At 30.9% G+C, this 24,469-nt stretch overlaps 3 protein-coding genes across 3 annotated transcripts; 2 read left to right on the forward strand and 1 right to left on the reverse strand.

The window, feature by feature from the left end:
• The first annotated feature begins 8,159 nt into the window (after nt 1-8,159).
• LOC21395001 lies at nt 8,160-11,052 on the forward strand. Its single transcript, XM_024174459.1, has 4 exons — nt 8,160-8,255; nt 8,345-8,524; nt 9,330-9,548; nt 10,588-11,052. The coding sequence occupies exons 1-4, from the start codon at nt 8,253-8,255 to the stop codon at nt 10,864-10,866; spliced, it is 681 nt and encodes a 226-aa protein (XP_024030227.1). The 5' UTR covers nt 8,160-8,252; the 3' UTR covers nt 10,867-11,052.
• A 6,950-nt stretch (nt 11,053-18,002) lies between these two features.
• On the forward strand, nt 18,003-18,401 carry LOC21395002 (cyclin-dependent protein kinase inhibitor SMR2). The gene has a single exon (XM_010111618.1). It carries the CDS (start codon nt 18,003-18,005, stop codon nt 18,399-18,401), a length of 399 nt encoding a protein of 132 aa, XP_010109920.1.
• Nucleotides 18,402-23,273: 4,872 nt separating this feature from the next.
• On the reverse strand, nt 23,274-24,103 carry LOC112094175 (pentatricopeptide repeat-containing protein At1g62680, mitochondrial-like). The gene has a single exon (XM_024174460.1). The coding sequence runs from the start codon at nt 24,035-24,037 to the stop codon at nt 23,315-23,317; it is 723 nt and encodes a 240-aa protein (XP_024030228.1). The 5' UTR covers nt 24,038-24,103; the 3' UTR covers nt 23,274-23,314.
• Between the last annotated feature and the right edge of the window lie 366 nt (nt 24,104-24,469).

Consider the following 24,469-nt stretch of genomic DNA (forward strand, 5'->3'; position numbering starts at 1 on the left):
TTTTTTTTTTTTTTTTTTTTTTTTTTTTTTGAAGTTGAAAACTAGAGAATTCAAACTCTAATACTTTATAATAAAATCAGATGTGACATTATGACTAGACTGTGCCTACAATTAAGAAATTATCTTCCTCAATTTTACTTACAGGCTGTAGGAAATAAAAATATATAAATAATAAAAAAAAATCCTTGGGGCCTCGAACGTGGATAAAAATATGCTTGTTTGTGGTTGGTTTCTCGTTTTGTAACCAAAATAATTAACTACATACAAATCTTTTTTTTTTTTTTTGCCCTTTTAATAAGTGTTGAATGTCACTATCAATGTAACAACGTAAAAATCAAAGTCAATACTAAAAAACGATCATGGCCAGCGGAGGACTCAATTATTATATAAATTAGTACCGATATGTATATTATTATATAAATTAACGATCAGGGATATTATAAACATAGACGTACAGATATATATTCTCCTAGAAAATATCTAATTATCTATCATAGACGTGGCATTTTTTTTTAGTAAATATTGTATCTATCATTCAATGAAAAATGTCTTTTAAGTACATCAGATACAAAAGGTGGTGGAACATCTTCCAACCACACCATAAAAGCCTAAGACCATGCTTAGCTAAACCATGGGCTACAAAATTAGCAGACCTAGGAACATGATTAATTAAACAGTTAGGGAAAATAGAAAGAAGACATTTAATAAATTTTAGTGGAACCCAAATGGCAAGCCAATATCTCTCTATAAAATGAAGTGGCAAGCCAATATCTGTAACCGAAATGAGACTGTGATTTAGAACAGTAAGAGAACTTTCCAAAGCATTTAGAGGATAGGACAGCCATAACAAAACCTTCACTATCTCGAATTAAAGCACCAATTCCAACATGATTTTCTTTTGAAGAGATACCTGTATCGACATTCATTTTATATTGTCCAACGGGAGGAGGAACCCATCGTACCCAAAAATGGATCAATGCTCCTTATGCTGACAATGAGATTAGCCTTTTGGCAGTCTTTCAAGAACTAAGACGATCATGAAGGAATATTAGACAACTCTCTGATAGAATGATTATGAACATAATTGTTTCTTTCAATCCAGATCGACCAAAGCAGGCATAAAAAGAATTCAAAGCTCTCTTTGTTGTATGTATCTTCAGCATGGTGGAGAAGATCAATAAAAGAAATTTTTGAGTCTTTCCAATGCGGGGTTGGAAAAGCAGCAACATCCCAAAGTGGTGCAAAAAATTTGCACTAGATGAGGATGCACTAGACTGTTTCAGTAGATAACTTACAACAAGGATAATAATATGTGACATTTATACAACCTTTCATTTGGAAAAAATCAATTCCTTGCGATTTTTGGTTATACGGCACCGTCTGCAATTTGTAAAAGTTTAGGTTGTTTGGGATAAAAATTGATGTGTTGACCATTGACCACCGTCAATGATTATTATATTAAATAAGACAACAATTCTAATCTCAACTCTAGTTTTATATCGACTTTTAATTATTATTGTTTTAATCTACAATCTATTAATGTGTCAATCTCTTAAACACATGCAAAAAAAAAAAAAAAATGATAACTCATACGTTGATATAAAAAGTAATAATATTAGAGCTGATGTTCTTAACAAAAACGAATAATATGAGATAGAGTTAAGTGGGATTTAAACTTCGAAAGAATATAGGTTGAATCCTCTATTGTATAAAATAAAGTGTATTTGAGCATTGTGAACATTTCATGCCTCTAGGATTTATTTGTTTTAACATTAATGAAAGTGGAAAATACACAATAAGTTTGTAAAACATACTATCATAATTAAAAATATTTAGGGACACCATCAGTACTAAGTATCATCACTAATAAAAAGTAAATTTTATTTATAAATCTCATACTGCATGATCCACTTTTTATTAGTGAATAGTGCTTAGTACCACTAGTGTCTTAGGACAATATTCTATTATAAAAAGAGCTTGTCTAAAAACAATGCAATATTACTGAGATTTCCTATTGACTAGTGCTTCTATTTTGCGGGATCATGAGCAAAACGACACATGCCTAGTCTATGAGTCTCCATTGCAAACCAATAATCAAGGGTTCTTTAGAACACTACAAATGAACTTAGCAGTCAAAGCACTTCAAACTCACAAATCAATTGGCTATAACCATTTACGATGGGAGCTAATTCAAAACAAATTCAAATAAAAAGATATTTCCTATTTTAAATTCAAACTAAAAAAAAATCTATACTAAAATACTGAATAAATACAAATATTTAAATTACAAATATTTAAATTTCCTTATAGGATTGACCTCTATTTTGAGATAGTAGAGCCACCTAGTGAGGTTAAATTTAAGGCTATTTATAGAAACGTCTACTTGGAGCACCCTGAATTTAAAAATGTCTACCTATTTGTTTATTTACAAAACTATCCACTAACATACATATAAAGACGTTTATATCTTTATATAAAGAAAAAGGAAAAGAAAAAATAATCAAACATTAAATTAGGAAAGTTTTCAAAATAAAATCATAGTTTGATTTTGAATATAAAAGTCAAATGAAATGTGAATATTACATTAGTGAAAGCTGCCTAAATAAATAAAGAGAGAGTTTCTTAAAAAAAAAAGTAATAAAAACATGACATAATTTTTTTTAAAAATGAAAAAAAAAAGAATTCCATGAAAAATCTAAAATTACCAAAATAAGGACTGCTCAATCTGTAAATATGGAAGGAACACGATAACGTACAAATGAATATGTATTTTCATTAACCTTATGATAATTGACTACGAAATAAATCTTGTAAACGATAAAAACACAAAAATGTAATCAAGAATGAGCATTTTTATTATTTTAACAGAGATATCATAATGAAACGGATTGAATATAAAAGTTTGTATAATACAATAATAATAAACGATGCATGAACTCATAAAGAAAGATGTTTCATTACTGTAATGATGATATTATTACAAACAAGAATGAATATGATAGTTCACAAAAAAATACCAAACATCTTCGGCAAGTTCTTAAAATATGAAAGATAACAAATGTGGTAAATTAATTTTCATTATCAAAATGAATATCATAAGTAAATTACAAAAGAAACATGATAATGTACACATGGATATGCATTTTTATTAAGATAATGGTAATATCATATTATGAAATAAAACCTGTAATGTATAAGAAATACAAAAATGTAATTAACAATAAGCATTTCATTATTTTAACAAAAATATTATTATGAAACTAACTGAACATAAAAGCTAGCAAAAAATCTAAAACAATTAAAATACACGAGAAAGAAAGGTATTTCATTATTATAATAAGGGAAAATTTCATATTGATACTCTATGTTTTAGCGTAATTGTCTTTTAATATTTTGTATTTTTAATAGTTTTAAATTGGTACCTTGGCGTTTCAGAAAATCATTTTTAAGTACCTTAAGGTCATTTTTTGAAATGTAAAATATCAAAGTTACCTTTCTCATTGCTTAATTAAAAAACTAATAATAAATTTAGAAAAATTCTAAAAGTTTTTTTCAACATTTAAAAATTAAAAATAAAAATAATGCTTTAAATTAAAAATAATTTTTTAAATTTTTTTTCTAAATTTATTAGTTTTTGGTAAAGTAATGAGTATGATAAATTTGACATTTTACATTATAAAAAAATATTTCAAAGTACTAAAAATAATTTTTTAGAACGTCAATATACTAATTTAAAATTATTAAAAATACATAATACTAAAAAATAATTGCGCTATAACGCAAAGTACTAATATGAAATTTTCCCTTATAATAACAATATCATTACAAACAAGAATTAAAATGACGATTCACAACAAACCTACAATCAACTCCATAGAGCTTTTTAAAAATGAAATATCAAAAAGGCCGGGCATTAAAAATAAGAACCAAAACAACAAAAATTGTTTAAGAAAATCATCAACAAAATTGAATATGCATAAAAAAAAAAAAATCAGAACCAATCTCTTGTGCCGATCTGTTGGCATTGAAGGAAAAAATAAAAATAAAAAGCCAAATGGAAGCACCAGAATGTTGAACAACCCATCCGTTTTGACCCCAGGTATCCAATAATATATATATATATATATATATATTTATTTATATAACACGCAAATCACCCCACCTCACAAGGTTTGTGTTCAACGCAAACCAGAATGTTCAATGCAAAATTTGTGTAATACACAAATGCCAGCCGACAAAAGCAGTAATTTAAAAAAAACAAAAACAAAAACAAAAAAACAAAAAAACAGGGGAGGGAAACTCCTAATTTAAAAAATCATATCAAGAATAAATCAATTAAATTGTTAACAAAATATTAAATGAGACAAAAAGAAAGTCAAATTCTTAAAATAATGAGAAAAATATCCTATGAAAAACATAACATACAGGAAACATGCTCAAAATAAACCATAACGGCAAATCAGGTATAATATATTCTTTATTAAGCATAAGTAAATTTTTATGTAGTATTATAAAATAATAGTTATTTTTAAATCGGGACCCACGTTTTATGCCATTACTTCTTAAATTTACAACATATACGAAAGATACAAGCGACTGTCGAATGGGGTTGTAACGGGCCACAGAGTGTGCTTTTGGGTATCTCCAATGGGCTGGGACATCCAAGAATCAGCAGTCTTATGGTTTTACGGCCCACATAAAATGGAGTACTCATCAGAATTGGACAAATTATATGATAGCTCGTTGGAAATCTTCGGAAGCCTACTTTATTAATATCAATTCAGTTCTCAAGATTCACTTACATAAAATCCCATATATTTTTTTTGTTTTTGTTTTTTGTTTTTAAACGACACAGGAACTAATTCTAGAGTTTAACATAACATTGAGTTTTGTCTAACCTACAGTACGAAACTCCGTTTCCAATGATTTGAAAACTAAATCGAAATTTACTATGTCTATTTTTGTTGTAGTAATAAATTATTTAAGCAATATTCTGATGTCTAATTTCCGGAGTTATTTTTAACCAAACGATGTGCGTTTAATTGGTGTATTCGTACTATGATTTGAGTCATGGTTCGTGGTTCGCTATAATATTTTCTCTCACAAAAAACACATGTAAATCGAGAATGGTTCTGAATCATGATTCTGAATCTGCGAATCAGACGTATTCACATGGTTTAGACATGAGGAGAAATGCTAGTATTAACTAAGGCCTAATTGACTTAAGGACAAATTACGTTTTATATTCTCAATTTTTTAAACTCAAAGTTTCATTATTTTGCTAATGAAAAATTCATATTTGTAACCCATAGAAATGGAGAATCATTCGGTTACCCATCTAACCAAATGACCGAGGCCTTGTACATTTTTCCAATGCTTAAATAATGCCTTTAAAAGGATATCTTTTAACTCTCAGTGAAGGAGTTATGATTTCACATTTATAAATTAAGCTTTTATCATTTATAAGTTATGCCTTTCAACATATTGATATGAGAACTTATGATTATCAAAATTCTTATTTTTGATATATCAAAAGACACAAGTTATTCAGGATTAAAATCATTACATAAATGATTATCAAAGTAAATTAATTTTAGTTAAACAAATTTATTAATAAAATCTATATCTCTACTTTGAAATTCCTACTCAGATCCAAAAAAAAAAAAAAAACTATGCATCTTTCCAATTTGAAGTAGACACCTATTATAATCTTATTAAAAATTAATTTACCCATCTTTATTCTGCGATTGCAACCTATACATTTAGACTATTATCTCACAAATCATATATTTCCGTACGATTCAAGATTCGGTATCATTAGTCTTTGTGCTTTGGTTTGCTTGTCACATAATCAATAGTATGAAAGTAAATATAGAATACATTAATACATGAAACAAATGCAATAAAGACATCTAAAATGTCTAAAATACATTTAATTAATGTATTTATTTATTAGGGCTCAAATCCTAACAAAGTCGACTAATAGTCGATAATCACCAGGCAATACAATTTACTTTTAGAATTAGTTCAAAGTACTGAGAGTGCTCGACGGTCACCTCTCTGAATACTCGATAGTAAACTTAATTTACATACTCAATACTTGACGATATCTTACCCGAGTACTTGCTAACCATCAAAGTACTTGCCACGGGATGGTTGCCCTTCTGATTACATGCCAGCCGACAATCACTCATCTGAGCACTTGCTACTTGACGGTCACCCATTTGACTACTTGCCCAAGTACGTGATAGTCACCCATCCGATTACTTACTACTTAACATGCGCCCATCCGAGCACTCGCCACATGATGGTCATCCGTTCGAGTACTCTTTGGAATTTGTAGAAGAAAATCTTTTATTTCAAACATTGAAAATTGTGATGTGTAATTTCATGGTGACGTCGAGTTTAGTAGACATCAAATTATTGCTTTACTACTATTTTCAGTTTAAATTGGCTGGAGTCGAAATTTTCAACCCGAGAAGAATTTGGTGACAATTCAGTTTCAGTAATACCTTTATCTGTTAGGGTATTTTATTTTTAATATTTAATTTTAAATTGAGATCATGTTTATCTTGTAGAGTTATTTTTAAAATTAATTAAGGTTACCTTTTGTATATCTATAAACACGTACATTGATGATTGTAGTTCTATTAAGACATTTAATGATTGACTAATGATATTGACTTTTTAGTTTCCTCTTGAGTTCTTATTGATCTCCTTTTATTTCATCTATTCTCATTTCTATTTCCCCTCTTTGTTACGTTCTTCTCTCTTCATTATCTATCTTGTCTATTCTATCTCAATTCTACATCAAAGGGCTCGTGATAATTTTAATCCAAAAAAAAAAAAAAACACATATTTGAAGTTAGTGGATTGAGGAATATTGATTTAGATAATGGACTATTAATGTTATTGGGTAAAACGCCAAACCCTAAATAAGGTCTTAGATGGGGCCTACACGTCTTAAATGAGAACACTAAGGTTCCGTTTATTTCACCGATTCGAGTTTAGAATTCGAGTTTTGTTATAATAAAAAGCTCTCTGAAACAATCATATCTAACTTTTTTTACTACAGTAAAAAGCTCTCACATAAAGTCACATCTCAACTTGAATTGAAAACTCGAATCAGCGAACTAAACGGGCCCTAAATGATCAATGATAGCACAATCCTAGGCGCCACGTCAGCTTTAGGATAGCTTAACCAAACGTAAGCATGAGGTCGACCGTATCCGCAATCAAATGCGAAGAGGCTTATATGAATGTTTATGAAGTTGAGGCTGAGCAAAATATGAGATCCGCGAGATTTGTCCTAAGATTTGTTATTTGTAATTTAAATATATGAAGTTTAAATGAAAAAAACCGTTCTGATTGATTGTAATCTCTATCTTTTGAGAAAATATCCCAAAAGATAAGATAAATATCCCAAATTCAAATAAGGGATTGATAAGTCAGAAAATCTCCAAGTCTCATTCTGAGCATTAGTGTATGTATTCTCTTCTAAAATAGTGAATTTTCTCTCCTCTCCACAATATAATTCTCATGTATTCTTGCTATTTAATTGTTTTCAATTGCGTTTTAATTCATCTAATTCACATTAACCGTAAAAAAATTTATTATTATTCTGTTAGCGAATTTTCACTGTCAACAATTAATGATATTACCATTTGCTTAGCCATTGAATTATACCTCTTGTAGTTTCCTTTTTTATCCTTGTATTTACGTGATAATATCGTGGCGTTTTCTTTTTCTTCCTCTTTAGGCTCCGAATATTATCGTCAATATAATATATATTTACCCAGGAATAATTTTATTGGCTTTTCACACAAAAGGCTTTCAGTTCCCCGCTCAAAAAGCGACGTTTGCCAAACCCCACCTGGGTTCTGCCGACCTTTGTGCCTTTACAAAGAAACGTACCAAAAAAAAAAAAACAAAAAAACAAAAAAGAGCATTTGCGTGACCCCCAAACACTCCACTTCTTCCTAAATCCAACGGTCCAAAACCCACTTGACCTACCATCACTCTATCACAACCGTGGATGACACCTAGTTTTAGTGTATATATTTATATAATAAAGGTCATTAATCATATAATATTAATTTTCCTGTTTAATTATTACTCATCTTGTCCCTTTAACTTATAATCCTTTGTTTGCTGATGAATCTTATGTTAACACTTTCATCTTCTTTAAACTCTCTCTCATTCTCTCTCTCTCTCTCTCTCAATTACAAAGTTTGGATTGATCAACCTTGATAATGGTAGTGCACATTACGGGAATATTGATTTTTATTTCTCGGCTATTTTATTTAAGGGTTTCATTATAATTATTATTATTTTTGGTATGTAGGAGAGAATACTTGCCCCGCCATGGCTGGAGGCATTATTATCGACGGCGTTCTTCTCCGTCTGCGGTGCACACCGCGACGCCCCGCGCAGCGAATGCAACATGTATTGCCTCGACTGCCACGGCGGCGCCTTCTGCTTCTACTGCCGATCTTCCCGTCACAAGGATCACCTCGTTATTCAAGTGCGTTTACACATAGTTTTTATCGTCTCATTTTTGCTTTTTTCTTCATCTCACATTTGGTGTTCTTTTGGACTTACGTAATCGATAGATACAATGCATCTCTCTCTCTCTCTCTCCCCCCCCCCCTTTTTTTTTTTTACATCGAAATTAAATTAGGAAGCAAAATTGACAATCATTTACCCATATGGGTACGTACACCTTACGTATATGTAACTATGTTGAACATCAAAGTTAAATTAATAAGCAAAATTGACCGAAACATTTATCTTCTTATCTAGGTACATATATGCATTATGTGTATGGTTTGTTTGTTTGTTTTTTTTTTTGTTCTTTCAGGAAGAGGACTTTTATTTTTTTTATTTGTTTTTTATTTTTTAAAGGTAGAAGAGGACTTATCTTCATAATACAATACTGAAATGTGTATGAGCGTTAAAATTAAATTAGACACATAAATGCTGAATATATCTTATTATAACAGTTTAGTATCATTTACCTTGTTTTGTTATATATATCTAAATTAATGGGTACGCAGTATTATATCTCCATATATATATTTTTTTAATTTTATACTGTTACTGCAAGTTAGGGTACTTAGGAGACTTATCTAGCGGGTTGGAAATTCAAAATCAAATCAGTGTGGAAAAGTAGCTGAATGTGATTAAAATTTGGCAGTTCGGAAACATTTTCTAATATATGTTATTAATCTAAATTGGCATAATATATATGCTTAATCTTTAGCTAAACAATTTTGATCATATGGAATTTTGGGATTGTATATAATTTGAAATAATTAATATTGTCGCAGATCAGAAGGTCGTCGTACCATGATGTGGTAAGGGTAGCGGAAATTCAGAAGGCATTGGACATAAGTGAAGTTCAGACATATGTAATAAACAGTGCAAGAGTTTTATTTCTGAATGAGAGGCCTCAGCCTAGAACTGCCGTCAAAGGGGGTCCTCATGTTTGTGAGATTTGTGGAAGAAGTCTCTTGGACCCTTTTCGTTATTGTTCTCTGGGATGCAAGGTATATGTATGTATATATGTATATATATATATATATATATATATATATTTGTATACATACGCTTTCTCTAGTTTTCTCTATATTACTCATTTAGTGAATTTCTCAATTTTATGTAATATATTCCAGACTTAGTATTATTAGTCTAATTTACCAAATAAATTGCGTATTAGTTTTTGTACCATGTTATAGTACTCTTATAGATAGATACAAATAAACGCACACAAATCTAAAATGAAGGGCAATATCATAATTTTACAAACATGACATAACGGTAATTAAAATTTCATCAGAAGAAAAAAACAGGGCTAAAACGGGAAAGACACTGTTTATTACACTGTAGCATGAACAGTAAATCCCGTCCTCTCTTTTTAGTATATGTATAATATGGTAAGTTAGAACATTACTAGATCACAACCAATTGGAGTACTTATTACTATTGATTTAATCAGAATCGTGTTTACAATTCTAGGTGATACTGTTGCCACTTAATAATCGTATATAGCAACTGTAAAATGGTATATATATGTGTCCTTTCAACAAACAAACAAAAAGTTGGTACATATGTTTTCCAACTTCCAATATTATGGTCCCTATAATATGGTTTTTCTTAAGTATTAAAATTGGTTGATTAATATATATATATATATATATATATATATCATTCACTTAATAAGTTTCCGAATTATCACTAATTTTATCATTTGTTTATTTTTTCGGGAAAGGAGCTAAACAAACTTTAAAAAAGGGTAAATATACATTGCCGTCTTAGTTTTAGCCATATTCACCAACAAATTAGAACGTACATCACATTCACAATTATCATGTGTTTTCTAATTAGTAGATGGCCAATTAGAGTACTTATTTATTACTATTAGTTGGCTCATAGATTGTGAAGACAATTCAAGAAGATGCATTTTCCTTTTTTGCAATAAACTCCTAGTTGTTAAATCATGTCTACTTCTAATAATATAATATACGGTTTTCCTTGACTATTACAATTTTTTAATTAATATAGATATTCTTGTTTCCAACATTATAGCTTGTAGGAATAAAGAAAAACGGGGATGCCAACTTTATCTTGAGCGCAAAGAATGAGAAAGGAGTAGTGGGAAGTAGGGAAGGAATTATGGCAAGAAGAATATTGTCATCAAAACAACAAGAATTAGAAGAAGACGAAGAAGATGAGGAATTGCGTGAAGGAATAATAAAACAAGCTGATCATGGCAAGGAAATGTACCAAAGCACGTTTCGTCCACCTCATTCCACTTCATCAAGGAGAAGAAAGGGAATTCCTCATAGGGCACCTTTAGGGCCCTAATCTAATTATGTTTATTTGTACAGCTCATTATTTGTTTATTATTCCTCCACACAATGCCATAATTGCCATGTGACATGTGGGTACAATTTGTGTCCTAAACATGGGTTAGCTATCCTTATTTAATAGGGTACCTATATAAAAAATAATTTATTTCGGATCCGTTTAGTTCGCTGATTCAAATTTATATGAGAGCTTTTCACTGTAGCAAAAACATTAGATGTGATTGTTTCTAAGAGCTTTTTATTGTAACAAAATTTAAATTTTAAACTCAAATCGGTAAAATGAAGTTAAATTAAGTAGCATGGGATTCGGCCGGCTTCTTTGTGCAATAATGCTGCATTAATATTACAGATTAATTTGCAATTGTAAATGCCATTAATCACATAATCAACAATTTCACGGATCGTATATATATATATATATATAAAGGAAACGATACGGCTAAGACCTTTTCTCATTTATAATTTTCTTTGGTTTGAATTTTGCACTTGCATATGATATCGCTCAATATGTGGCGTAATGGAGAAAGTTAAGCTTTTCAATTTAAAAAAAAAAAGTTAGTAAAAAGCCATATCACGAATGTGACGATTTGACATCTAAGTGAACGCCATGAATACTCTTTAAAGCAAAATAAAGGCCCAATTTATTTCACATATTAAAATTTTATTATAATTAAAATCTCTTATAAAAAGTTATATTTAATTTTTTCTATTACAATAAAAAATTTATCACATAAAATCACACTTTAACTCAAATTGAAAACTCGAATTTACGAACTGAACAAGAGAAAAAAGTTAGGCATTATAAGTAGAGTATCGAAAGTCATCAAAGGTTGGTTAGAATTGATAGAGTTGACCTTCAACAATAATGAGCATATTATTTTCTCTTTGCCAATTGCGTGTTTTGTTTCATAAGTTTTGATTGAACTATAATTTAAATCTTTTTATTATAATATATTCTCTGATAAAAATTTGAAGACTTCGTGTTCATATTAAAAAGGGCAAAGGTGAACAAATTGGATTCGCGTACTGAAGTATAGATACTTGTTTTTGTAAGATACCTTAGAGGCTCAAATGCAGGCTTCTTCTATACGTAGTATTCAAGATAACAAAGTATTATTCATTTCAACGAACTACAATTCTAGATAAAGTTGTGTTTGAAGAATTAGCATAGGATGAGATCGGCCCGCAAGTTAATGACACGACAATTATAGGAGGTTTATAAGCAATGACGGAGGGACTAGGGGTGCTGTGGGTGGCCATGGCCCCGACCTTGACAAAACGCTATTTTTTTTTTCTTTTTTAATATACTAGGCCTCGTTCATTTCGCTGATTCGAGTTTAGAATTCGAGTTGAGATGTGATTTTATGTGAGAGCTTTTTACTGTAGTAAAAAAGTTAGATGTGATTGTTTGTGAGAGTTTTTTACTGTAAAAAAACTCAAATTTTAAACTCGAATTAACGAAGTGAATGGGGTCTAGAGTTGTTTAGGTATTGTTTAATTAAATCATTTTTTATTTTTTTTTTAAAAACATGATAATCATATTAATTATTTTTGTTTTTTGTTTTTTTTAAATTGTTGTCAAATCTTAAAAATTCAAAAAACAAAAAATTCATGTTTTTAAAATATCTATATCTCATACTCAAAAAAAGAAAAAATATTATTTCATCCTTCTCTTCTTCACCTTTCTCGTTTCTTCACTCTCTCTCCCTCTCTGTTTGGCTCGTGAGAAAATGCACAAACTCTCTAACCAGACTTCTCTTAAGAAAATTTCTCAAATATTCTGTTCTTTCTCGGATGATTAGAGGTAAAAAGCACAAACTCTAATCGAATTTCATATTATGAATTCTCTTTGAAATTATTTTTTCATATAGGGTTTATTTTTCAGTTCATTTAAGAAAGCTTTTGTGATCCTTTTTCATTTAGGATACATAACATGGCAATCTGTTTAAATGTTATCGTTTTAGCACCTTTTTATTCTTATTGTTGATTAAGGGATTGTACTGGCTTTAGTTAGAGCGAATTGGTATGCTTTCATAAAGGCTCTAGAGTTTCTATTAGTTTCTATTGTCTGGGTGGTGAATCTTTTGTTGCTTTGCCTTAAAATTGATGTTTTGAGGTATGTGAATTTAACATGTCTACTGCTCTTTTATTGAGAAAAAAATGTTACGTGGAAGTGTATAAAATATTCTTTTCATTTTTACAGGTAATATTGATGTTTTCATATGTTGTCATGAGTTTAATAAACAGAAATCGTTACATAAATAGATGTTAGTATAATCATGATAAAAAAAAAAAAAAAAAATTTAATTTGGTCCCTCCTACTAAAACGTCCTAGTTTCGTCACTGTTTATAAGACAACCAGATCGTTACATGAAAATCTGAGAAGTTTATGAAGCAATTGTTTATGAACAAGTTGATGATCCTATCTCTTTAACTCAAGTTATTATCTAAATCATGGCAAGATGCGATGAAACAGAAAACAAAAATATGTATATTCTAACAAAGTTGGGAACTTGTGGATGCTCCTTAAGGGACTAAACCATTTAGGTGCAAACAGATCTTTAAAAAAAAAAAAAGCGTGGATGGAAAAGTTGAAACGTTCAAAGCAACGCTACTAGTCGATGGTTACACCCAAAAATAAAGTACTGATTATGAATAAACCTTCTATGCGATGGTCCCTGTACTTAAATCCATCCGGATTTTTTATCCATTTGCTGCATTTTTCAATTACGAAATCTGGCAACTCGATGTTAAGACAACATTCTTGAATGACCATCTATAAGAGGTTCATTGAGAAAGGGCTACTGGGCTAGAGCAAAACGTTCACAAATTGTAAGGTTCATCTATGGACTTACACAAGCCTCCAGATCATAGAATATTAGATTTAACTGAGTGATAAAATCTTATGGATTTGATAAAAGTGCAAAAGTGACATGTATCTACAAGAAAATAACGAACAAACATGGTATTTCTTGTCATTTATGTCGATGATATTCTAATCGCTGAAAATGATTTATAAAATTAACATCAACAGTGATTGGCTAAACAATTCTCGATGAAAGACTTGCGAGCAGCTATAGCTATATCCTTGGCATCAAACTCATCAGAGATACTAACACTATAACAAAAAGGGTTATTAGCGATGACATTTATTGTTGCTAAAATTACAATATTAGCGACGACATGTCATCGCCAAAAAGAAAATAAAATTTTTGAACGACTTGTCGTTGCATTCTCTATTTGTGACGACATGTCGTTGTACAAAATTTCACTATTTACAACGACATATTGTCGCTAAAATTTGATAAATTATTCACGACGACATGTCGTCGCTAATAGCCATTGGCGCCAACAATTTTGGCACCAATTTGTCCATTATTTGTGACGACATGTCGTCACAAATATTGATACTTACAGTTGACGGTGTCGTGGCCAAAAAGAGGCAAAAAATTTAGCGGTTTCCCTTGAATAGGTTCTAGATATTTCTTTATTTTTTGTGACAACATATTGAAAAGTTGTTGCAAAAAATGGTTCCAGAAAATTCTTTTCAGAACGACTATTTTTACAATGACATGTGTCGTAACAAAAAAGAGTTCCAGAAAACTCTATCAAGAACGACTATTTTTTGCTACGACTTGTTTAAATTTCCCCAAAAAAAAAGGGCGGAAAGTTTGGCGGTTTTCTTAAAATTATTTGCGACGACATTTTAACAAAGTTGTCGTAAAAACTAAGCACGGGTATATTCCTCAAGAATATTCTTAGAAATATTAATGAGGTGAAGAAGAACGACGTCGTTTTTATATTAATTACGACGACTATTTTATATTTTTTGCGACGACATAATGTTGTCACAAAAATCTACCTGTATAAACACAATCGCAGAACTCTTTTCTCCATTTTTTCCGGTGACCCTCTCGGTTTTCTCTCTCCTTATCCATCCAAAAACTCTAAAAAAAGCATAAATATATCATTCTATCTTCAAATTCTTCATTTGTGGAGAAAAATATTCCGAAAAAGTCCAAAAAATGGAGTTTTCACCTTGCCGTTGCCGCCCGTTTTTCTGGCCATCGTCATCATTTTCCGGCCGCCATCGCCCTCCCAGCCCTGCTGCCATACCGTTTTCCAACCCCCGGTGTTTGTGGGTTTGGATTTTGTGAGTTAATATTTTAGTATTTTATAAATTGATTTTGGTATTTTGGTTGTGGTTTGTGGTTTTGTTTTGGATTTTAAATTTAGTTTGTGGTTATGGATTTAGAATTGTGAAATATAAATTAGAATTGAAATTGAAATTTATGGTAATTAGATTGAAATTTGTATGAAATTTATTTGATGATGGTTATGTGACGATGATTAAAAAATAGGCGACCTATGGAAATATTAAGAAGTTAAAAAAATGAATTATATATATGATGATTAAAAAATTTAAATGAAAATTTTAATTAGTATTATATTACTAATTAAAAAAAATAAAAATAAAAATTTTAAAATAGTTAATAGTCATTTGTGTTAATTTTCATAAAATTTGATAAAAACTTCATAACAAGCAATCATGTCTGGCCCAGTCGCTACATGTGCTGGCTCTTCAGGGGGAGCGCAGCCTCCACCCGATCCTTATAGGTTGCCATCACACTGTGAGTCTGGTTTGTTAGAACATAATTATAAATTTTTAAATTAATTACATCAGTATTATATGATCACTAAATATATTTCATTCTACAGTACCTGATGCTGTACCTCAACGACGTCGTGGAGGTCGAGAGAAAGCTAAGGGTCACGAAATTAATTATTAAAATGAGAAAAAAAAATTAAAAATTAAAATATTATTTGCGACGACAAATGTGGTCGCAAAAAATATAAGCCACGTCAACCAATTCTTCATCTTTTGCGATGACTTAATTCGTAAAATGTCATCGTAAATACTCAATCCCATGTCATCTTAACGATGTAACCGACGAAATAATTGCAGCGACTCATTTGTGACGATTGTCGTCGTAAATATAATAACGACGACTGTTTATCGTCGAAAAAATTATTTTTACGACGAATCAATTGTGGTGACAAGTTTGCAATGATAAGTGGTCGCTAAAAATTCATTTGCGACAACTTTATATTTTTTGCAATGACTTTTTGTATTCACTAATAGCCATGTTTCTTGTAGTGTAATTAGAGACGGGAGAACAAGCTAATAGTATTGTCCCAAGCCTCGTAGACAGATAATATACTCGACAAGTATTTCATGCCGAATTTAAAAAAGGGTTTAAAACTCATGATATATTGAATTACACTTTCTAAGTGTTGGTTCCTATGTGTATTTTGATGACGACAATGAAACACCCTTCATTTATTTGCTAATATGTGTCTTTGAGTTTTGAATTTTGCAAAGAGAGGTTTTATTCTCAAGAAATTCTTTCAAGACATTGAAGAACAAAGCAAGAAGAGTAATGGAAAATACAGAAAGAGTTACCTATGTTGCAAAAAAAGATTAGTGTAGCCACCTATGTGGCAAATTCCCTTAAAATATTAACAAATAAGAAAATGGTTGATTTGGAAAAGACTGAAAAATATAGGGCACAGTGTGCCAAAGAAAATTATTGAGAATAAAATGCCAAAACGTACCATTAAATACAAATGAGGGCACAGTTCGATGATCCGAATTGAGGCTTGCCTTTATGTGAGAGTTTTTAACTGTAGTAAAAAAAATTAAATGTGACTTTTTCTGAGAGTTTTTAATTGTAGTAGAGAAAATTAGATGTGACTTTTTCTGAGAGTTTTTAAGAAATTTTGAATGAGGGCACAATTCGATGATACGAGTTTTCAATTTGAGTTTATATGTGGCTTTCTATAAGAGCTTTTAAAAGTTAGGTGTGACTTTTTCTGAGAGCTTTTAACTGTAACAAAACTAAAATTAAAAATTCGAATCGGTTAAATAAACGAAACCGCAATTTACCCCTTGTTTTTAGTTTTACTCTCTTTGGCGTTTTGTGAATTGGTTCATTCTTTTATGTGCGCACTCTTACTAACAAGTAATCCTATGCTTCACCCCTATCATAAAAGTTGGACGGAGGTTTGGAGTTTTGGTCACAGAAGTACATATAATTCCAAAAATGAGGCACGTGGCAAGAAGTGATTGGTTATGGTACTGAGAAGGGGAAAATGATAGTGGTTGATGAGTGGAATATTATGTTTGGATGGATACACGTAAGTCAAGTAGGAAATTACTTCCGAATGTCCAAAGAAATGGTATCCAATGCGGCTAAGGAAGGCCGTTTGTGTATTAATACAGACAACTACAAGTAGGAGGAGAGATTGATAAAGATTTTGATTTGACAGCTATATATTATGCACACTGTATGCATGGGATTCTTTACAAATATTTTAACTATATCTTTTTTGTTATGGTATTTTTTTTTTGCATAGAATTTAAGATTTTGTTTACATTTTTTCTTTAAATTCCTATTAATTAAATGGGTGTAATTGGAAATTAACACATGATCTCGCTCATTTCACCGATTCGAGTTTTTAATTTCAGTTTTGTTACAGTTAAAAGCTCTTACAGAAAGTTACATCTAATTCCTTCTGTTACAGTTAAAAGCTCTCACGTAAGATTACAATTCAACTCAAATTAATAACTCAAATCGGCAAACTAAACAAGATTTATAGTAACAGAATTTTACGGGTGGTCAGAATTAAATTGGAAAAGACTAATTCCGCTATATGTTAACCATTAAATGCAAATGAGGGCATGCCTTAATTTGTCCCTACTCAAAGAAACGCTGAATGTGGCTGTCGTTGTTAACAGTGCCTGTGCTTTCATAATCTTCTCTATTTTCCTTCAACACTAAAATAATGAAAAAGATAGATCAGCTTGGAACATGTTATAATATATATATACACATATATACATTATCTATACGTATAAGGTACACATATATATATAATACATATTAAAATCAGGAAGCGTACAAGAGACGGTGCTATTAAGTGGATTAGACTCAAGCGGAAGATATATCGGAGAAAAAGAGAATACTACAAACTTGTCAAATTCTTGTCTAAATTTTCTCTCGTTAAAAAAAAAAGAAAGAAAAGCAACTACTGGAATTAGGGTTCACAAAATTCACCCTCTTCGTGAACTCCATGTCAAACACTACACCTGATCATGATCATAAATGTCTACCAAAAACTGATCGTGATCATCACCAAGATCATCATGATGATCATGTACCACTTGATCATGAATTAGAAGCTTCGAAGCCGAAACTTGAGCAGCTATCAGTATTATCAACAGATCGTGAAGAGCAGAAATTAGAGTACTACGACGACTGCAAAACGCCAACTTCTGAGGATCAGAAGATTCCCACAACTCAAAGCTGTCCACCAACGCCAAGAAAGCCGGCTTCTGATCGAGTATTTCTTCGGAAGAGGAAGTTTTCGGAGTTCCACTTCTTCGAATCCACCGGCCGCGAAGAGGTAGAGTCCTTCTTCCGATCAACCTTCAAATTTTCAGGGCTTAAGAAGAGATGTAAGAGTGTTTGAACTTCCTCTATCTAGCTAGCTAGCTGTATACATATCCCTTGGTATATCTAGATGTGTGTGTGTATGTGTCTATATATATACACATTAAATACATGTATATAGACACACATACATATATATAAATATAGACTCATGATCATATTATAATTGAATAGTCTCGATCATCCTCTTAAATTTTTCCCTTAAGTAGTTCATATATTGCTCCTTCATAATCTTCTCTTGTATACTTATGAGAAAATTTTGTAGATGTGTATATATTATCTTGAATGGCTCAGCCTGAACTTCAATGAGATAATATATACATACATAAATGTATTTCTATAAATAGACCAATCAATGATATTGTGTCTGCAATAATTGGTATACTCTCAGTGTGACCACTCAATAATTAATGGTGTAGTATTTGTACGTATATGCCATAAACTTCTTCCATTATTGTGTTATTTGCGAATTCACCAACATTCTCTGCACAATTCACTTCGTGCAGCTAATACTGATCTGATTATTTGTACTGAATAAGTTCATTCAAAAAGGAAAAATTGTGATATAGTCTGTCAATTATTGTTTCATACGTTGAATACATACCACATTTGATCTTTTTTGCTTTCAAAATGTTCACCGCATTTGAAATGATTAAATGCATATAACATTGCATTATTCACTTAATGTTAAAGGGTACCAGGTACATGAGTTTGTATGCTAACCGAAGCAGTTAACTTTGAAATGTATGCTAACCGAAACTTAGAGTTTGTGGGGTCTTTCTTTCTTTATTTTTCTTTTTTTTTTTAGCTTTTTGATCGTGTGTTTCTAAATGTTAAATCTAGTTAAAATCATATCAAAACGAAAATAACATTCAAATTACATAAACAATACAGATGTGACAATTTAAAATTAAACCTTACCAATTAGGTATGTTTGTTTTCTTTTTATACCCGATTATCGGGTATGTTTTTATAAGTTTTGCAGCAACAATAACAACAACAACAACAAGAAAAAAAAAAAAAAAAAAACTTCATGTCATTTTGTGGACTTGTAATGTAGCTATAGCAATGAGAAACTTCCTGTCATCCTGTGGACTTGTAATGTAGGTAAGAAGTAGATTTCTGTTGCTTGGTCGAAATGATCTTGCCTTCCTAAATCTGAGGGAGATTTGGGGATTTGGTCTCTTTTAGCTACAATGCGGGGTTTTCTAAAATTATAATGGCTTTAATTTACATTTTATAGAGAAAAGTAATTTGTAATTTTTATATCTTAAAACTAAAAAAAAATCATTAATTAATTTAATTATAATTGAATATTATTAATTTTAATAAATATATGTTCATTATTATATTAAGGAAAGTAAATAAAAGAAAAGAACATCCCCCATTAACTTCGCAACCTCCTCTCCTTCCTCGAAGACACTTTTACTAACTTTGGAAATTACTGCATGTGATGTACGTATGTGTACGACCCGACATATTTATATAATATATATGTATATATATTATTCCATAATGCAACAAAGAGTCCCTCAGTTTGTACTAATTGTACGTTAAATTTATTGCCTGAATCGGCTCTTTCTTGGTGAAATAATAGGCATATATATTACAGAGTACGGATGGTTTTATACATTTTTGTTCATACGCTGGTAAATTCCCCAAATTCAAAAGAATCCTAAAACTCGTACGACTTACCCATGTTTTGTTGGATCGAAGAAATAAAGGAAAACAAAAGTAGCTAATAACTGTTCTAGAATATTCCTGTCATGAGACTATATAAATAATAATAATAATAATAATTGACACAAACGGTACCTAATAATAATTACTCTAATAATAAATATAAGCGTAACAAAATCTACGAGCATTATTTTGACACGTTCTTTGATTTGTGCAGCTTTTATCAACGATTCCAGATTATTCGATAATGGTCATATATATATATATATGAGTAGTATATATTAGATGACTAATCTATTGACTCTCCAGTAGTTATTGATTCTTGGTCTTATGAGTAATAATAATATACAATACAGCTAATCGATTAAAGTTCAGTGGTCTCCTCCTATTCCAGATTAGATCAAAGTTAATTATATTTTGGGTTATTTTCTATTTTATACATTATATTCTGAGTTTATTAAAAAAATATATAGTAAACTCACCTTTTAAATGTATTATTTTAATATTTTTATCTTTTTCTCTTGATTAATACTCTTTTAACTTATGTAATTCTTTAATAAAAAAATATTAATCAATAATAAATGATAAAATTCTACGACCCATATATTTTAAAAGGATTATTTATCTTTTTTTCTTTAAAAAAAATGTATATTTTGGATGTTTCAAGAATATAACTTTGAATTTCAATGTCATATCAATTTTGTACATTTTATGGGCCAAAAGTTGATTTTGGCCTTTAAATTTATAAAATTAACAACTTGCAGGTTCTTCCAACCAAAAAAAAAAAAAAAATTACACGTGATGCCTTAAAAGAAGCAATTAAAAATCATTAAAAAAAAAAAAAGGTATTTCCAAGCTAAAGTTGCAAAGTGTAATTGGAGGAGAAAAAAGATGATATGAAAAAGGAAAACAGAAACCTGAAGCTAAATTGTTTTAACTCATCATTTCTTTTGTGTACTCTAGCAGAAAAGGAAACCGCTCAATAATTAATGCTACGGAAGTATAAAATTATTATTCATTTATTTTTTAATAATTTAAATTTTTAAGATAGATTAATAAATTAATATGATATTAAAATAAGAGATTTTGAGTTTAAATATCTATAATTACACTCTTTATTCTTATTTAAAATTATTATGTATTGAGTTTTTAATTTATCTCAAGCTTAAATATTTATGTGTTGAGTTTTTTAATTAATTTAATCACAATTATTTATTGTCCAGTCCACACGTTAAAAGGAGTGTTAAAGTATAAAATTATTATTAATTCATCTCTTAATAACTTAAAGCTTTTGAGATGAATTAATAAACTAACAGCTACTAATATCTATTAACAAATCAGAGTGATGAGAATAATTTGTGCAATTAAATCTATTAATAATTCTAGAGATATGACTCATAAAGTTGTAGTGAATTAAGATCTTATTTTCCTGCAATCCAGAGAAGACCCTTCATCGAATGGAGGATCAACTTATTAAATATCTCTTCGGTTCATGAACAATGCAAATCAGCAACAGAAGCTTTACACCATTATATCTGTAACAACTTTAGTCTACCTCATTCAAACTATTAAGTTATAACATGAAAAACAAAAAAAACAAAAAAAAAAAAAAACAACAACAACAAAGAGAAAACCTTGTACCAAGAAGAAGCAATAATGCTGAAACATCATCAGCCAAGCCCCAACAGACCTGGAGGGCAGACATTTCTGACTTTAGAACCCGCTTATTGCACGATTGACACTGCAAATGCATCTCCAAATGCTTCTGGACGGGGGCTCATATCGATGCTCTTTAGGACACGAGCCTCAAAGTCTACAAGTTCACAAAGTGTGGCGAAAATTTTCACTGCAAGATTGAGGGATCACTCGTAAAAAACAGCTTTTATTAATAAACTTGACCACAAAACCTTGCAACTTGACAATATCACAACAAGCTAATACATATTTGCATCATCAGCTCAATGTAAAACACACCACGGGAGAGAAAACCAGATATGGCCTTCAGGGTTTTTTTCTGCACCCGATTGCAGGTGGTAATTTTGGCATGACATAAACCACATAGACATTTAGAAAAACCAAATGACAAATTTCACAGTTTAATCATGGAGATCAGCCTATTTCCTCAGAAAGGAAATGACAGAGAAGCGTCAGAGTCCACTACAAATAGCATAAAATTTAATGTATTATTTCCCATAATCTCTGACAGGTAGTATGCAACAAGAATACTTTCTATGCGAACTGCCTTGAGCTTATTACAAAATATGTTTCTGTTACAAAATAGAAACTAAACTAAAATTGGACGCAAAATAGTCATTTAGAAGATACCTAAATGTAGAATTAATAAAGAAAAAGTATCCTCCATACCACAAAACAAAACTGACCACCATTTTCCAAGCTTATCATATATTTTCTTTACCTAAAAGATTCACTGCAACTTCTACAGCTATATTATCTAATCTGTGACAAAAAATACAAAAAAAAAAAAAGGAATCATCAATTTCCAAAACACAATTTATTTTTTAAGATATATCTATACATTTCTTTTGTGGTAAGCCGCAATCATTCTAAAAATAGTTTTTTTTTTTTTTTCTTCCAAAAGCGAAGGCCAATAACTCAATCAATTTTACCGGCCAAACACATATGTCCACTCATATACTATAATCAAAAGTAAAACTTTATATTTGGATTCCACAAAATAGAGCAATAAACAAGCAAAGAAAAACTTGTCATGCAAATCATGTACAAAAATAAAGAATAAATAAAAATAAAAACACTGAAAAAAGAGTACAATAGTTGGATCATGCCACAGTAAAATAATGGATAGAACTTACACGATCCTTTTTACCACTTGCTGCAAAGAAGGATCCAATTTACCATTAGAATCTAAATCCACAAACAGCTCTATGGTTGAAACATCCGAAGAGAAACCCTTTGCCACCATTTCATCAATAGACTGCAATGCTCATATCTCATTGTTAAGAACGAGTCCCCAAATCATTAAATTGTAAGTGCAATCATTTGGAGGGCATCCTTTTTCTTCCATTTCTCTTTGCAAATTTAGAGCTTCATCTACAAGGCCGCCGCAAAGAAGTCCATTGATCATTATGGTATAAGTCCACACATTATGTTGTAAGCCTTTACATGGTACTATGTGAATGAGATCCTTTGCAGCTGCGAGATTTCCAGCTTTACACATACCTTAGATCACAATATTGAGTGGTAATTTCTTCTCTTCCATATTATGAACTAATGTCATTGCTTCTTCAAGCTCTCCATTTTTGCATAAACCGTCGAGTAAACTAGCAAAGTTTGAATATCTGGGTGCTGCCCCACAGCTTGCATCTTGTGAAGCAAATCTTGAGCAGACCGAGTTCTCCCAACATTACACAAACCAGCAATAAGAGAGCTATAGGTAACAACATCTGGAACTAATCCCTTAGACGCCATTTCTTCAAACAATCTAAGAGCTTCATCCCTCATCCTTTTCTTACCATATCCATTTATCAAAATCCTATAACTTAATACGTCACCATCACAACCATGCCCAATCATCGTATCAAACACCATTCTTGCCTTGTCAATTTCTCCTTCCAAGCAATAGCCGTCAATGACAGAGTTATACGTTACAACATCTGGCTTAACGCCTCTTTGAATCATAATTTCCATCATATCCTTGGCCTTTGCAACCATCCCGTTTTTGCAAAGTGCATCAATCAAGACACTGTAAGTTTGCGCGTCGGGAGAGATATTATGATCTATCATTCCATCAAATAACCTCATAGCTTCTTTCAATTCTCCTAAAAAGCACACCCCATCAATCAAGGTGGTGAAAGTGACAACATTCGGGACAACACCTTTGCTCCTCATTTCTAAGAAAAGGTCCATAGCTTCACGAATTAGCCCTTCCTTGCAAAGGCCGTTGATAACCGTGTTATAGGAAACAACATTTGGCATACAGTTCTCTACCTTTTCCATCTTCTTGAGCAACTTAATAGCTGTAACACTGTTGCCCGTCTTACAATTACCCTTTAGCAATGTGTTATAAGTGATCACATCAGGTTACAACCACCCTCAATCAATTTGTCAAAACATTCAGACGCTTCAGAAACTTTTCCCTCAGCGAAAAGCCCCTTCATTAGAATATTCATCGTCGCGGTGTCTGGTTTATAACCAGATTTAATGAACTTTCTAAGGACACATAAACTGGAGGGCATTTGGTTCAAATGACAGAAGCAATTTATCACAATATTCAGAGTGTAATGATCAGGCTTGATTCTATTGATACCCATTTGCTTAAACATAGAAATGACAAGAGAATAATGTTTGGTTTTGACGAGTTTACCCAACAATTGAGTGAAAGTTACAACTGAAGGAAGAGGACGCGTTCTAAGCATTTTCTGAAAGGAA

This window comes from Morus notabilis, unplaced genomic scaffold (assembly GCF_000414095.1).
Source record: "Morus notabilis unplaced genomic scaffold, ASM41409v2 Scaffold2224, whole genome shotgun sequence".
Lineage (NCBI taxonomy): Eukaryota > Viridiplantae > Streptophyta > Magnoliopsida > Rosales > Moraceae > Morus > Morus notabilis.